Source organism: Canis lupus, chromosome 26, assembly GCF_011100685.1.
Source record: "Canis lupus familiaris isolate Mischka breed German Shepherd chromosome 26, alternate assembly UU_Cfam_GSD_1.0, whole genome shotgun sequence".
Classification (NCBI taxonomy): domain Eukaryota; kingdom Metazoa; phylum Chordata; class Mammalia; order Carnivora; family Canidae; genus Canis; species Canis lupus.
In genome coordinates, this window is record NC_049247.1 from 10,221,494 (window position 1) to 10,239,352 (window position 17,859).

General features: G+C 38.5%; 1 protein-coding gene across 7 annotated transcripts in view; it reads right to left on the reverse strand.

Moving 5' to 3' along the window:
* The window catches only part of HECTD4 (HECT domain E3 ubiquitin protein ligase 4), a 188,882-nt gene that overhangs the window by 131,259 nt on the left and 39,764 nt on the right, over positions 1 to 17,859 (reverse strand). For all 7 annotated transcript variants that reach the window (XM_038575137.1, XM_038575138.1, XM_038575139.1 and 4 more), the window contains exons 2-3: positions 4,468 to 4,985; positions 308 to 397 (exon numbers count right to left, since the gene is read on the reverse strand). In XM_038575137.1, the coding sequence (XP_038431065.1) occupies positions 308 to 397; positions 4,468 to 4,985 (608 nt within the window). The remainder of the gene's footprint in view (positions 1 to 307; positions 398 to 4,467; positions 4,986 to 17,859) is intronic.

The window sequence follows — 17,859 nt, forward strand, 5'->3', positions numbered from 1 at the left end:
TAATGAGATTATGAATGACTTTCAGTTTCTGCTTTACACCTTAACATATCTTAAAATCTGTAATAAGAATTCATTATAAGCTATTACATTTTTGTAAAAACCCACAAAATAAAAAATGAGAATCAGCATACCCTAGGAACACTTGCAAAGAAAGAAAGATGAGATAAAAATTTTAAGATGAATATACTTATTTTAAAATACGAATCATTCATTGATAAGGTTAGCAATCTCTTATTAAAATTTTATTACGCACAAATCTCCCTTATGTGGGGAGGGGGGGGGCTAAGGATCCAAAGTGATAGCTTACCTATATAGTACATCAGCTACAGGCAAGGACCCCAGATCAGTCTGTTTCTGTAACAGATGGACCGTATGGACAAAAGTTTTCAACGAGCCTCTAAAAATAAAAGGAGGGAACAGAAAATCGTCAAAATTAAGCCAAACAGGGGATCCCTGGGTGGCGCAGCGGTTTAGCGCCTGCCTTTGGCCCAGGGCGCGCTCCTGGAGACCCGGGATCGAATCCCACGTCGGGCTCCCGGTGCATGGAGCCTGCTTCTCCCTCTGCCTATGTCTCTGCCTCTCTCTCTCTCTCTCTCTCTCTCTCTCTCTCTGTGACTATCATAAATAAATAAAAATTAAAAAAAAAAAAAAGAAAGCAAAAGATGTGGAATAATCCATTTAAAAAAAAAAATTAAGCCAAACATGATTCATCTTATTAACCATGTGAGAGGGTGCCCAAAGGGGTCTATCTGCTTCTGCCGGTCAGAAGACTGTTGTACCAAATATACTAGATTCTTACAGATTACCACTGGCTCATACAAAAAAGTCACTATGTGAGTGGCACCAGTTATGCCAATTAGTACGTTCTCCTTGCATATGTAAAGGTAAACAATTTTCTCCCCAAAATAAAAGTTCAAAACCTAAAGATCAAACACAAAAAACCATGTGGCTATTATGCTTGAGTACTGTTTCATAAAGTCCTTCTCTAGTCTAGAGGAGAGATTTTATAGAAGGGGGCTATACTTAAAGTCTGACAGTGTTTCCAGGCTTTGTTTTTAAATATCTTTAAGTTCATCCATTTCTTTTTTTTTTTTTTTTTAAGATTTTATTTATTTGAGAGAGAGAGAACATACAATGGGGTGGGGGAGCGGGAGAGTGGGAGAGAGGGAGAGAGAAGCAAAGTCCCTACTGAGCAGAAAGCCAGACACAGGGCCTGATCCCAGGACCCGGAGATCACGATCCAAGCCGAATACAGACGTCTGAGTCACCCAGGTGCCCCTCAGTTCATCCATTTCACATAACATCTCCCCAAACCCCATCACATTAAATATGACTGCAAAGGAATATTTTCAAATAATATATATATTTTTTATTAAGTAAAGTCTACCCCCAAAGTGGGGCTCGAACTGATGAGCCAGAGATCAAGAGTTGCAAGCTCTACCGACTGAGCCAGTCAGGTCCCCTCAAATAATAAGTATTTTGTGCTTAGAGGTGTTCTACTTCCCTTGCTGTGAAGCATGTGACTATAACGCTCGCAGAGCTTATCATTACCCAATTTCCTTTTGGTTCTCAAGGCTCAAGACTCTGAGAAATCTAGAATATGGTCAACAGGATCTTTTTATTTTTTTTTTAAGATTTTATTTATTTATTCATGAGAGACACAGAGAGAGAGAGGGCAGGGAGAGAAGCAGGCTCTATGCAGGGAGCCGATCAGATGCAGGGAGCCGATCAGCTTGGCAGGGCTTAGATCAGATGGGGGCTTAGGAGCCATAGGAGGACTACATTTTATTCTGAAAGCATGATTCAGTCTGGTAGGTTAACTATGAAGTAGGTATGATCTACTTCATAGTTGGTTTAATGGTCTTAAATGTTTCAGTGTGCTTTAGCCCCTTTATTTTAACCTCACTGCATGCCTGGGAGACAGCCCTGTTGGACAGATGAAGAAGCAGAAATCCATAGGAATTAGATGACAGGGTTGAGATGGGGCAGTTGGTGAGTGGCCCAACTCTCAACTTGAGCTTTTAGACCCTATCTGCTGCCTTCCCGCTTTATACTATTCTTTAGTTTTGATTTTTTGAACACCAGAGATAGTGAAAGGGGCAATTAAGTGGACTTTAAGCTAACTCAGTCCAGTGTCAGATCTTCCATTTCTTTTGGGGTTGAGCCATATGATGATACCTAGCAGTGAAAGCCTTGGCTGGGAGAAGGCAGTGTTCCAAAGTCTGCCTATCTGAAATAGGTGATCATGTAGTTCATAAAATGTTCTGTGGTGATTTATACCTGGGATCTGGCCAGGTAAGTCCTGTGCATTTTAAAAGCACCTTCTTTTAGATCTTGTTGACCAGGGACACCTGGGTGGCTCAGTGGTTGAGCCTCTGCCTTTGGCTCAGGGCGTGATCCTGGGTTCTAGGATCGAGTTCTACATCAGGCTCCCTGTGGGGAGTTTTCAAAAAAAAAAAAAAAATCGGTTGAACAAATAAATATTGTTATTCCCTCTGCTCATGGTCTCACTCTTTAAATTTTTTTTTTAAATATTTTACTTATTTATTCACAAGAGACACAGAGAGAGAGGCAGAGACATAGGCAGAGGGAGAAGCAGACTCCCCAGAGGGAGCCTGATGCGGGACTCAATCCCAGGACCCCAGGATCACGACTTGAGCCACCCAGGTACCCCTCTTTAAAATATTTTTTTAAAAATTGTTTTTGGTAAATTTTCTCAAAATGGGATTTTTTTTTTAAGATTTTATTTATTTATTCATAGAGACACAGAGAGAGAGAGAGAGAGGCAGAGACACAGGCAGTGGGAGAAGCAGGGTTCATGAAGGGAGCCCAATGTGGGACTCGATCCCAGGTCTCCAGGATCACACCCCAGGCTGCAGGCAGCGCCAAACTGCTGCGCCACCAGGGCTGCCCTCAAAATGGGATTTTTAAAAGATTTATTTATCTATTTGAGAGAGAGAGAGAACGTGAGCATATGCATGGGTGGAGGGGAGAGGGAGAGTCTCAAGCAGACTCCTCACTAAGTAAGCATGGAGCCTGACATGGGATTTCATTCCATGACCCTAAGATCATGACTTGAGCCAAAAATCAAGAGTCAGGCAATTAACCAAATGAGCTACCCAGGTGAGCTGAAAATTTGCTTTTAGATAGGATTATCTTTAGACAGTTTTGGAATGTCGATCAGGTCATGACCTGAGCCAAAAATCAAGAGTCAGATGCCCAAGCAACTCAGCCACCAAGGCACCCCTCCAAAATGGGATTTTTATATTAATAACAAATCTATTTAGGGCTTGAAATGGTCTTCTACAAATGCAAAATATCAATCCAATATAAAGCCTTTCCAGGAAAACTAATTTCGGTGCTACACAGTAGGGTCTCCAGAGTTAAGCTCATGTCAGGATTTCCACAATCTTCAGAGTCTTCAGAGATCTAAAACTAGGCTATGACAGTTTGCTCAGGGCAAAGAAACTGACAATAAATACTGGTGCCATTTTGCCTTAAGAAAGCCTGAGATTCAACCATTTGAAGGTCAACTTTGAAACCATAAAAATAAGGGAAAAAGTCGTCTTATAACCAAGAACTTCATAATCCTCCAAGAAGAATTTTCCCACATACGCTTTGCTAAAAAAAAAAAAAAAGAGAGAGAAAGAGAGAAGAAGAACTCAAAATTCTGAAGGGAATAGGACAGATTAGTGACATTAATTAGTGACAGTAATCTGTCAGACCACGGTCCTAATTGGTCTCTAAACAACTAGCTTAGAGGAAAGTAAGGGCAGTGAACCTTTTTCCTCACAAAAAATGTGCCAATGATCATACAGGTTACTGGGCAGGAGAATATAGAGACCCTCTCCTGTAAAAACACTCCAACATTTCCTATTGCTAGTAGTAGATCAATAACATCTGCTTACACCAAAGGATGGCACACTATTAAATACAGACATAAACAGAGAGATCTTTCAGTTAAATTAATGGAGACAAGCATCATGGTCAAGAAATATAATTTGTGACCAAGTCTGTGTGACTGAGTCTAGGAAATAACCCACTCACTTGCTGATACACTCCTCAAAGGCACCCACGAAATAAATTAAAAGCTCTACAAACTTTCTGACGGTCCTTCCAGGATAAATACAGATAGGCCATCCTCCATTAACTACTGGATGTAAAGCACTAATCATCTAGGGGGGTGAGTAGATAACAGCCAAGGGTTGGCTCTCCCTTTTAAGCTGTTTTAGCTTTATCACAGGATGGCAGACAGCAAATACTTGAACTTAGGCTCCAGCTCAGGTTCCTGGTGCCAAGCTCTGGTGAAAGTATCTTATGTACTGCTGATGAGGTGAAATTCAATACTGCCAACAAAGGACTACTGATGTTAAGACTTCCATCACATATGCTTGCCTCTCACTCACTCACTCACCCCTGGCAGCAGCGGCCACGAGGTCACTAAAGAGGGCTTTTGATGGTCCTTACCTGGCACATGCCAAAGCCACCAGAGCAGCAGCAGCATTTTCTTTTTGTTTATGTGGGATGTGTCGGCCTGTGTCAGAAGTGTCCTCTAGCCAAGAACACAGCAAAGTTTCAATTCCATTGAGACAGTCAGCAGGCTCCTTGGTCAGGCTCAAAGGCTGGCAGTCGCGAAGGCAGTTCAATAGCACCTCAGCAGTTATGTTACAGAGAGAGGGGTCCGTTCTGCTCTGGGACTGAATGAGGGGGAAGACCAGCAGGAGCCCCATCCGAGATGTGAAGGGAGCTTGCTCGGGTTGCTGCAACAAGCCCTGGCGTTTGAGCAGAGCCAATGTTTCTTCATCACCCGAACTTTCTCTTTCATGCTGTTCTTCCAAGGCCAGCTGGCGCTGGGCATTCCATAGTCCTCGCAAGGCATTCAGGCGGTATTCTAGCAGGCGGGCATAGGCATTGCTCTGATTTCCACAAACAGAGCGCAAACGTTCAGCTAATTCCGTTGGGTTCTTGGTCTCAAATGTTAAAATCTAAGGGAAGAAACGATAAAGAAGTTGGTACGTACTGTTTTCACCATGGCTTTCATCTATAGAAGCAAATATATCCAATGGTATCTAAAAATATTCCACATAAATCATCTTAATTGTAACCCAATATGAAAAAATGTGCTGTAAAGCCAGGTATTTGCTGATGGAGATATTTTTTCAATGGCATTTCTGCTAGTGTTCCAGTTAAAAGTAATATCAGACCTAATTCAAAGAACCGAAATCATGAAAACAGTTAAGTATTGAAGTCAAAAATTAATTCAAGTAAATTTTTTTTTTTTTTTTTTTTTTTTTTTTAGAAAACTGAGGTACAGGTCTTTATTAAATGGTCTTAGGTTATAATATAAGTCTCTACCTCCCATTACCAGGTGGATTAGAAGTGAAAAGAACAAAATTTTATCCTCAGAATCAAATATACCTACCCATAAATGATTGATATTGTATTATTCTTTAATTTTGAAGAACACTCCATTCTTACTACTGCTAATCCATTTTCAACTGGTGACATGGTATAGATTTATTCACTTCATATTGATACAGGAATCATACTATTTTCTTGCCAAAATATACAATTAATTACCAGGAGGCCTCTAGATTTTCAGCAGTTAGGGGAATAAAACCATTAAATCCTTAACGAAAAGAAAGGAACCAGCTATCAAGATAGAGAATTTAACTTTATGATGCAAAAAGTTTATGCATATAACTTCAACTAGGTTAAAATGAACAGACTATTGTAAACAACAAAGGAGGGCACTCTGGGGGCACGCACAATGAAACAGACTATCAGGCGCCAAAGGTATCTGGTTCTCAGTAGACCAGAAAGTCAGGGTGAGAAGAGGTTTGAAATAAAAGCAAAGAAAATTCTGTCATGACACTGGCACTGACATTTTAAAAGGTTATAGATCACTTTATTTCTCTCAGAAACCTGCAAAATACTTTTACTACCTCAAGTTTTGCCCTTAAAAACTGTTAGCCCCATAAAATAACAAAAACTTGCAGAACAATGTAAACACTGTAACTGCCTCACTTAGCTATACACCAAGTCACTGAACTGAAAAAATGTTCAGGTTAAACAACAAGTTCTGGGGCGCCTGCTGGCTCGGTCCATAGAGCAGGTGACTTGATCTCAGGGTTGTGAGATCAAGCCCCATGTCGGGTGTGGAGCCTACTTGTAATAAATAATTCCAATTCAAACAATGTACTTTATTTATTTGAAAAAAATGTTCATAGTGTTTCCAAAAAAGGTGAGCAATCTGAACTTCAGTGCCAGCCTATCAGATCAAAATTAACATCCAAATGCCTTAAGATTTCAAGCTTAGCAACAAGAAGGAATACTGATACACGCAACTTCAACGAATTTCAGTGACACGGAGTTGAGTGAAAGCAGCCAATTTCAAAAGGCTGCATCTGTAGGATTCCATTCATAGGACTTTCTGTAAAAAATAGGAGAAAACTATAGTGATCTAGAAGAGATCAGTGATTGTCAGAGGTGAGGGGAATAGGCAGGGTATGAAGAAGTTTTTTGTAATGAAGAAATTATTCTATATTCTGGTGGTAGTGGTGGTGATGGGGATTAAATCCATATGTGTGCTAAATTCAGAGAACAGTACATCCCCTAAAAAAAAGTCACTTTAACTGTATGATGATTTTTTTTTAAGATTTTATTTATTTATTCATGAGAGACACAGAGAGAGACAGACATAGAGGCAGAGGGAGAAGCAGGCTCCATGCAGGGAGCCCGACACGGGACTCCATCCCAGGACTCCAGGATCACATCCCGAGCCAAAGGCAGACGCTCAAGGGCTGAGCCACCCAGGCATCCCTGTATGACGATTTTTAAACAAATGGAAAAAAGTTCCAACCAAGCTATATCTGTGCTCAGCTAGGTATCATGGGTAAAGCTATATTGCAAGTCATATTAAAATTAATAACTAGGGTAATTTTTAGTTATTTTAATACAACAGGAACAATGATTAAATACCTTTCCCCATCAAGTCATTCCAAACTATATTTTCCTACCTTTTGACTGAATTCAAACACAAATCACCATCACCCTTTTGATTATTTTTCACATTGCAGCAGATAAACTAACCAGAGTTCAAAAAAAAAAAAAAAAAAAAAAGAGGGATCCCTGGGTGGCGCAGCGGTTTGACGCCTGCCTTTGGCCCAGGGCGCGATCCTGGAGACCCAGGATCGAATCCCACGTCGGGCTCCCGGTGCATGGAGCCTGCTTCTCCCTCTGCCTATGTCTCTGCCTCTCTCTCTCTCTCTCTCTCTCTGTGTGACTATCATAAATAAATAAAAAATTAAAAAAAAAAAGATCACATTTCAAGGGCAATCATCTACCTTGAAGCTGTAATCAATATCCAAGGAAGCGAGACTGCCTTTTTTTTTTCCTTTTAGGATCTCCCCTCAAAAACCAGCCTCTTCCATTAAAATCAACAGAGTGAGATGTTTTTCAATGTTGCTAAAAAAAAAAAAAAAATCACAAAACCTTAAGTTTGTCTTCCCAGTTATGACACCTAAAACAAAATTTGTTTTTTAAGAGCATTCCAATATTGGTTTTGTGATTTCCACCCAATACAACTCCTTGATATAAAGTACATATTATATTTGTGTGGTACATTGATCATCTACTTAGGTTATATGCAATAACTACTAAAAATTTAATACAGACTTTTATTAGACCCAAGAATCAAAGAACAACCCAGTAACATTAAACCCACCTATTTCCTTTTATTATCAATCTTAAAGATAAGTGGTTCTAAAATGTGATATTTTATGGTTCATAAAATGATGTTTATGACATCATTAAGACTAGCTGAAAAAATAACTATAAAATGCCTCACTTTTCTAGTGATTCTATTTTTATAAGTAATTCACTTATATTCTGGCATTCCACTTGAAAGACAAATATTCTGAAAGGATTTGAGTTATAATTAACCAAATATTATATGATATACACACTTAAGTGACTTATGTTTATTGATTTAGCAGTATCTAAGGCACATTATGCTTTCAGAAATCCATTAGACTACTCAGCATTATCCATTCCAACAGCCCCTTGTGAAAATTAAGAATTGTGTGCTACACTGCTGTTTTTCAGAATTCTAAGTTTGAAGGTCATGGCTGAAAAATCATTTCATAAAGACATCATACCTTTGAGTTTTAGTACATCAGCTATAAAGGATCTATTCTGGTACTTATGAATATTAAATGATTTGTCTCAGATCCTCATATAAAACCACTGCTCTCAGTAACTGCTGTTTAAGAAGATAAAAAGACCAGAATGTTATTAGAAAATGAGTATTTCTCTCTTTAAAAAGGGGGAAAGCTATTTAAGCAACAGGGAAGATCCTCGTCCTCCTTAATCAGAAGGAGGGCTCAATGACTGTACTTCGGTGATAATGAAGTCACCCAATGAAGGGAATGACTTTCAAAGCAACCTGTAGCCTTAATTTTTATCATACTTGACATACAAGTTTAAGCTAAGACAACAATAATCATCCTGGAAAGCCTAACAGAAGGTAGGCAAAATATTCTTTGCCAACCAAATCTGACTTTCAACAAGACTACAATATTTGATGTAAGAGCAATTACAGAGGATCAGCTCATTTCAGCCCATTTCTTTCCATTTTCCATGTGGAAGAATACAAGAGCATGTACCTGCCAGTCATGTGAAATGTGAAATGTCAACATATATTTCTTTTTTTTCTTTTTTCTGTGTGTGTGTGTGTGTGTGTGTGTGTGTGTGTGTGTCAACATGCATTGCAAGTAACTGCCATAGTGAGAAAAAGCACAGAGGGGCTTTTGAAGTAATAGAGAATGTTACATAAAAAGGAATTATCTAAACCAGTAATTAACAGAAAAGATACTGCATGAACTACAGTATTCCTCCAATTTTAAATATCAATTTCACCATTCAGAAAAGAGAAGTCTCTAAAAGGGTTAAAAAATTAAAAGATAGGGCAGCCCCGGTGGCGCAACGGTTTGGCGCCACCTGCAGCCTGGGGTGTGATCCTGGAGACCTGGGATCGAGTCCCACATCGGGCTCCCTGCATGGAGCCTGCTTCTCCCTCTCCCTCTGCCTGTGTCTCTGCCTCTCTCTCTGTGTCTATGAATAAATAAATAAAATCTTTAAAAAAAAAGAAATTAAAAGATATATTAGAGCCTACCTCTGAAAGAATAGAAAGTAACCCCTTTCTAAGAACTTAACCTAAAAAAGTAAATGTGCAGAGATATTTGCTGAAGTTTTATTATAATGGAAAAAGAAGAAATAATCTCAACACCTAAAAAAGAAGTGTTCGGGGCACCTGGCTGGCTTGATCAGTACCATGTGTTACTCTTGATCTTGGGGTTGTGAGTTCAAGCCCCAGTTTGGGTGTAGAGATTACTTTAAAAAATAAAATCTTAAAAAATAAAAATTAAAAGGGAAGTGTTCAATTAAAACATATGACAATGGAATATTATGCAATAACTAAAAAATTTTAAAACCAAACCAAAAGCAGAAAAATCATATATGTTCTATAAATAGGACTATGTGAAACATGTTTGTTCAATTTGAAATGTCATTAGTATTTGTGGTAATAGAAACATGGATTTTTCTCTATTTAAAAAAAGAAACAGTGATGACAAGTTAAATAGTTCATATTTAAGCAATCATAACTAGAGGGGATATTTTTCAAAAGCAAACACTATCTTTAAATAACTGGTAGTCAAACAAATGGTGACACAATTGGGACGCCTAGGTGGCCCAGCGGTTGAGCGTCTGCCTTTGGCTCTATTTGTGATCCAGGGTCCTGGGATGGAGTCCTGCATCAGGCCCCCTATGGGGAGCATGCTTCTCCTTCTGCCTAGGTCTCTGTCTGTCTGTGTCTCTCATGAATAAATAAATAATATCTTTAAAATAAATGGTGACACAATTGATATATTTAAAATTGGGGGGGGGGGGCATCTGACAAAAATCATCACAGTCCACAGGATATGTTGTCCTTAAAACAGCAAATCCATCTGCTGCACTTTGGCAGCAAATAACATAGGGCTGCTTAGATTCCTCGTTAGGAGAGAAGACTAAATAGTAGGCTGGGGAAGACCACAGATAATGGGAGCTATGAATGAACAATAAAACCTTTCACTCTCCAAAAGGAAAGGATACTTAAAATTCAGGATTGTGCCCACTTCAGCAGCATATACACTAAAACTCAGGATCACTTAAACTCCAAGCATTTGAATTCCATTACTATACTCCTTAGTATGGTACATTAACCAATTCATTATATGTACCTGTCAGCATAAAAGGAATTTATACCTGGGTTATTATTTCAAAGCAGATCAACTGGCCAGACTTATTAACCCAATACAAAACTTTTCAGGAAAGGCTATAGAATACTGAAATCCTCTCAAATGTTAGAGTGAATTTTTAAGCCCTTCTTTAAGTTTTCCCACTGTTTTTCACATTAAAAAGATGGCAATCATGGCCAAATTGAATTGCATATGACAATTCACAGATTATGAGATCAAGTGAACCAAATAAATGAATTGTGAATGGAAGGAAGGAATTCTATCTCTAATATGAAAGCCTAAATCAAGAGTGGATCACTTATCAATTAAATTAGACCCTGAAACTGCATATCCTTATCCAATCCTGAAAATATGTGTTCATTTGAATTCTCTTTCAACATCTCCTATTTTTAAAAAGGGTCTTTAACTTAACTGATAACATGATTAAATTTCACAGTTTAATTCATGAGTTTTAGCCGCTAGCTTAGTACCAAAACTAGAACCGCCCCTGACTGGTTTCCAGGTTGTTCAGCTTTGATCAACCCGGTAAAACCTGCTCCAGCACTCAGTGATTTTGCCCACATCTTCACACACCTGCTATTGATGGCAGACTTGTCAGAACCGTGAGGACTCAGAACTGGTAGAGCATGTTGGGCTCTATTGATCTTGGGGTCGTGAGTTCCAGCCACATGTTGGGCACAGAGATTAATTACTTAAATTTAAAAACAAAAACATTTGAGGACTCGATATCTAATCGCTTTTCCAATTCTTCTTGCATGAAAATTCCATCTTGACCTGTCCCCATCCAGTTTTCAATTTTTGTCATGTCCCCAAGACCAGGGTCCTATTTTTTCCATCTCCCAGCTTTTACTCCCACTGAGCCACCCATGTGCCCCTCTGCTACCTACTTTTGAAAAATTCTGATTTCCTGGGATGCCTGGGTGGCTCAGTGGTTGAACAGCTGCCTTCGGCTTGGGGCATGATCCTATAGTCCCGGGATTGAGTCCTGTACTGGGCTCCTTGCATGGAGCCTGCTTCCCCTGTCTCTCTGCCTTTCTGTCTGTGTCTCTCATGAATGAATGAATGAATGAATGAATGAGAAAGAAAGAAAGAAAGAAAGAAAGAAAGAAAGAAAGAAAGAAAGAAAGAAGAAAGGAAGGAAAGAAAGAAAGAAACAAAGAAAGAAAAAAAGAAAGAAAGAAAGAAAGATAGATAGATAGATAGATAGATAGATAGATAGATTCTGGTTTCTTTACTCTTTCTCTCTCTCTCTCTTCTCTTTTCCAGAATTAGTTTCTCTGTGTTTTCAGTCTCTAGCACATACCTCTATCAGACGATCCACTACAAACCGTAAGGAAAAATATGTCTGCTATTTCACAATAGAATCAATGATTCCTTAGGAGTAAAGGAAAAGATCTCTGAAGAGATGAACTTTCTTAACTGCTTACTTCACATACTTAACAACTATCATACTGTGATATGTTCAAACACTTAGCATTGATATATTTTAGAAAAAAAAAACACCACTGGTTTTTAAATACAAAATGTAACAAAGAAGGAAACTGTAATATGTATAACACCTCACTACTATGTTGTTTGTTTACAGTCTGTTCCCTCTTTCAACAGAGTACTAAAAGAGGGAAACGATAGCTTTACATTTGTACCAGCAGAGCTTAGCACAGTGTCTGTCTGGCACATAAATGTTTGATAAATTAATGAATGAGAAGATACGTAAATTCCAAGAAAAATTCTCTTAGGACATACATCTGGTTTCCACTATACATCTGTGTAACCCTCTCTCAGTTACAAATCTAATTATAAATCTGCCTTCTGGAACAATGAAAAATTCTTCCTCTTCCACATAAAATGAAGAAATACATGTAATGGAAGGAGGAGACACCAAATACAAGTTAGAGCCATTGTTCTCAACCCTGTCTGCACATTAAAATTGGGAGCTTTTTTTTCAAGATTTTATTTATTTATTCATGAGAGACACAAAGACATAGGCAAGCTTCCTGCGGGGAGCCCGATGTGGGAATCGATCCCAGGACTCCAGGATCACAGCCTGAGCTGAAGGCAGATGCTCAACCACAGAGCTACCCAGGCATCCCTGTTTGGGGAGTTAAGACAACACTAATAAATGGGTCCCACTCCAGTCAGATTAACTCAAATTATCTGAGGATGGGACTCAGGCCTTTTTTCATTCCACAAGTGATGCATGCTGCCAAGATTTCGAACCACTGAGTATAGGGGAACTAGGTTCCAGTCCAGACTCTGCAAGTAACAATTTCCTGTTAGGTATTTTACTTAAACTCACTCAGTCTGTGTGTCTACAACTATAAAAATGAGGCCAACACCCGCCTCCATTTACACAGCTAAGGTCAAAACACATGTTCAGGGAGTGCTCTGAAAAAGCTGAAACAGCTAAACAACAGTCAGGATTTCCTTATTTTAGACTAGATGACCACTAAGAAACGGAATTTTTTCAGATAACCCTGAAAAAAAGGAAATTCTGACTAGATAAAGGCTGGGAGTATTGGGGATGGGCTAAAGGAGGTATGGAATTAAACACATGCTTCATCTGAGCCTACACTGCTTAAAAAATGCTAATGTAATCTTAAAATGCATTGGAAGAATTCCAGTGTCAAAAGCAAGGGAGGTAATAATCCCATTTATATTCTGCAATCATCAAACTATAACTGGAATATCCTGTTCAGTTCAGAGTACCTCATTTTAGGAAGTCATTAACAGACCAGTATTAGTCCTGAAGAGGGTGATTTGACTAATCTGGCAATCATGTCACATGAGAAATGGTTAAGGAACTAGAGATGCGTGTCCTGAGAGGGATGAGTTGGAAGGGGGAGCAACCTTTATAAAATCAAAGGGCCATCATGTGCAAGAGGAAGACTTTATTACTCCAGAAGCAGCAAAAATAGGAAGTTACTGGGATGCACAGCATAACAAAGAACTTTTGATAATAATTCAAAACAGCGTGAACCACAACTCATGGATGCATTTACTTAAAAAAAAGATTCTTGGAATCCACTTACAAAGACTGTTTCAAGAAGTCTGGGATATGCCCCAGAATCTGCATCTGAAGCAGGCTCGGATGATTCTGAGGAGTCTTTAAAAATAATTTTTATAAAAGGTTTATTATAATAGTATTCACACCCCCCATAAAATTCATCCACTTAAAAGTGCAAAATTCAATGGCTTTTAGTATATTCAGAGTTGTGCAGTCATTACCACAATTTTAGAACACTTCCATCACCTTCAAAAGAAACTACCCATTAGCAATCTCTCCTATTCCCCCAAATCTTTTAGCTCTAGGCAATCACTAACCTATTCTCTATTGAGTTACCTATTCTTCACATTAAATATAAATGGAATCCTGTTATGTGTGGTATTTCATAAATACCTAGCATCGTTTTCAAGATTTGTCCATGCTTTAGCATGCATCAACATTTCATTCCTGTTTACTGCGGAATGATATTCCATTTTATGGACAGACCACATCTTATGTATTCATTCACTGGTTGATGGGACATTGGAGTTTCCACTTTGTGGCTGTTACAAACAATGCTTCTACAAACATTCAAGTTTTTGTGTGGACATAAGTATATAACCACGAGGGATGAAAAGCTAACAGTGAAACTGTTGAGTCTTCATAGTAAACTCCATGTTCACCCTCGGGAGGACTGCTAAACTGTTCTCCAAAGTGGCTGCATCATTTTACATCCCCAGCAGCAATGTATGAAGATTTCAGTTTTCCACATCATTGCTAACACTTGTTATTATCTCTCTTTTGATTAGAGCTATCCAAGTGAGCATGAAATGGTAACTCCTGTGGTTTGGTCTGCATGTCCCTGATGACTAGTGATGTTAAGCATCTTTAACGGGCTTATTGGTCATTTACCTATCTCTGGAAAAATAGTACTTTGAGAAACAATGACTTTGCCTTATCAACAAGAACAAGAATTTCAATGAGCAGAAATACATCAAAAAGAAAAGAAAGAAGAAACACATCAAATACATTTAAACCCACAAGCTTATCATGTTATGAGAAAGAAAAATCACCATTGGATGATGTTGGCAAGCCAACTCATTTTGAAAAGTGGTTAATACAGGGAAAAATTCAAACATTTATCCTGCCTTTCTCATATAATCTGTACACCTAGATAAGTAGTTGAGGAGAGAAAAGTTTCCTTCATGGAAGCATTCCAGCTAATGAAGGTATGAAGGTATAACAGATTATTACCATTTTGCTATCTGGATTTAATAGATCAAGGCATTGAGCGTTAGTAGCTGCAAACATCACAGGAAAGCAGCAGATAGGGATGCCTCAGTGGCTCAAGGGTTGAGTGTCTGCCTTTGGCTCAGGGTGTGATCCCGGAATGCCAGGATCAAGTCCCACCATCAGGCTCCCTGCATGGGACCTGCTTCTCCCTCTGCGTATGTCTCTGCCTCTCTCTGTGTGCCTCTCATGAATAAATAAAATCTTAAAAAAAAAAAAAAAAAGAAAGCTGCAGATACTATGCACCTACTGATAAAAATGCAGACCACCGCCTATGAAGCAGTCTTACAAAAAAAAAAAAAATCAAACTTAAATCTGATCAAACCATGGTCTAGAAGAATAAGTTTCTTCAAATAAACTACAACGCAGGAGAGGGGAGAAAAGAGAGAGGAAACACAGTTTAAAAAAAACATCAACTGGAGTGCCTGGGTGGTGGCTCAGTTGGTTAAGTGTTTGTCACGTCTGCTCAGGTCATGATCGTGGAGTTCTAGGAGACCCATGGACAGCCGGACTCTGCACTCAGCGGGGAGCCTGCTTCTCCCTCTCCCTCTGCTGCTCCTCCCCACTTGTGCTCTCTCCCTCACTCTCTCTCAAATAAATAAATAAAATATTTTAAAAATTAAAAATGGACAATAGACATAAACAGACATTTCTCCAAAGACAAAGAGAGGGCCAACAGACACAGGAAAAGATGTTTATCAGGGAAATGCAAATCCTAACTTTAAGGACTTATCAACTCACACCTGTCAGAAAGGCTAAACTCAACAACCCAAGCCAACAACAAGTGTCCACAGAGATGTGGAGAAAGAGGAACCCTCACACACTGTTGGTGGGAATGCACAATGGCACAACCACTGTGTAAAACAGTACGAAGGTTCTTCAAAAAAATTAAAAAAAGAACTACCCTACAATCCAGCGATCACACTACTGGGTATTTACTCAAAGAATACAAAAACACTAATTCAAATTAAAGGGATACATATACCTGTGCCTTCATAGCAGCATTATTTTAAAAAGCCAAATTATGAATGCAGTCCAAGTGTCCATTAATTGAATGGAAAAAGAAAATGTGGTATTTATGTATAATGGAATATTATTCAGCCATAAAAACGAATGAAATCTTGTCTTTGTAACAACATGGATGGAGCTAGAGAGTACAATGCTAACTGAAAAAAGTCAGAGAAAGACAAATATATGATTTCACACATGTAGAATTGTAAAAACAAAACAAATGAGCAAAAGGGAAAAAATAAGAGAGACAAATCAAGAAACAGACTCTTAATTACAGAGAACTGATGGTTACTAGAGGGGAGGAGTATGGGGGGATAGGTTAAATAGGTGATGGGGATTAGGGAGTGTGATGAACACCAGGTAATGTATGGAATTGCTGAATCATTATATTGACGCTTTAATATAATGCTATGTTAAAAAGTGATATGTCATGGATTTACTTCAAAATAATATGGGAAAGAGAAGTAGGTAGCAGAACTGAAACAAGATTGGCTATGAATTGAAAACTTGAAGTTGGTGATACATAAGGATCCATTATACAATTTTAGTTTGTTTTTGCAATTTTCCAGATGTTTTATAAGAAAAAGTTTTTTTTAAGGCTCAAACCCAAAACAGGGTATACTCTTTTAAAAGGCCAGTTGCGGGATCCCTGGGTGGCGCAGCGGTTTGGCGCCTGCCTTTGGCCCAGGGCGCGATCCTGGAGACCCGGGATCGAATCCCACATCGGGCTCCCGGTGCATGGAGCCTGCTTCTCCCTCGGCCTGTGTCTCTGCCTCTCTCTCTCTCTCTCTCTCTCTCTCTCTCTCTCTCTCTCTCTGTGACTATCATAAATAAATAAAAATTGAAAAAAAAAATAATAAAAAAAAATAAAAGGCCAGTTGCTAGCCATAATCAAAAAGGAACAAGATGGCTCTTTATTACACTTCTTGTAAATGACAAAGATTTCTTCTTCCAATGCTACGATTCTATTCAAACAAGCAGTCTTTTAAAACAGATTTAGCTAGATCACCTCAATTTGCCACTTCATTTTGCTAATAGAAACTTTTTCTTCAGACCCTCAAAACCATTTACATACAACTATTAATCCACTTTCCTAATATATTTGCTTAAATGCTTACCCTTAAAGAACACAACAGAAAAATTAATCAAATGAGAAGATACATTTTAAAATTACATTCAAAGTGCAACACCATGCACTTCACATGCAATTCACCTTAAAGTACAATTATTGTTTCTATGGGCAATATGTTTATCATCAAAAAATATGCTTCATGAATCAAGGTTGTAATATGTATTCTATTGATGACTAACATCTGCTCATTCAAAATATATGCATAAAAATATATGCATGAATATACTATTATTGAGCAAACAGGTGATAGTTACTACCCCTCCCCCCAATACTATTTTACCAGTCTAGTAGGTTTTTATTTTTTTAAGATTTATTTATTTGGGGATCCCTGGGTGGTGCAGCGGTTTAGCGCCTACCTTTGGCCCAGGGCGCGATCCTGGAGACCCGGGATCAAATCCCACGTCGGGCTCCCAGTGCATGGAGCCTGCTTCTTCTCCCTCTACCTATGTCTCTGCCTCTCTCTCTCTCTCTCTGTGTGTGACTATCATAAATAAATAAATAATTTTTAAAAAGATTTATTTATTTGAAAGAGAGAGAAAGTGTGTACTTGAGAGTGCAAGTAGGGGTAAGGGGCAAAGGAAGACAGAGAGGGAAAGAATCTCAAGCAGACTCCCCACAGAGCCTGGAGTTAGATGCAAGACTCAGAACCATGACCCATGAGATAATGACCTGAGCCAAGATCACAAGTCCATTGCTTAACTGACTAGTAAAGCAGTGCCTGAGTAGCTCGATCTATGTTCAGCCAAAAAGATTTTGTAAAATGGGATGGAGTAAAAGTAAACCAAACAGAAACTCAAGAGTATGCCAATTCATGTAATAAATACCAAAGAACCACTGGATTATTTTCTAGAGAAGTGTATACAGAAAATACTTACTGGTTGGGAGATGAAGAAAGAGAAATAATAGATATAATACATTATCCACAGCATATTATAAATTTAATCAAACCCCTCAATTTCATTATATTATTTAATATCAACACTTTTACCTTCTTAGTGTACTCAATTTTTTTGTTTTTGAATTCTGAACTAAATTTTTTAAAATTTGTACTAGGTTTGGGGGGGCAAGGGAGAAAAAGTAATGCTAGGTTTTACAGAACTGCTCAGTAAAATCTGTTAGTAAAATGCAATAATACTAAATAC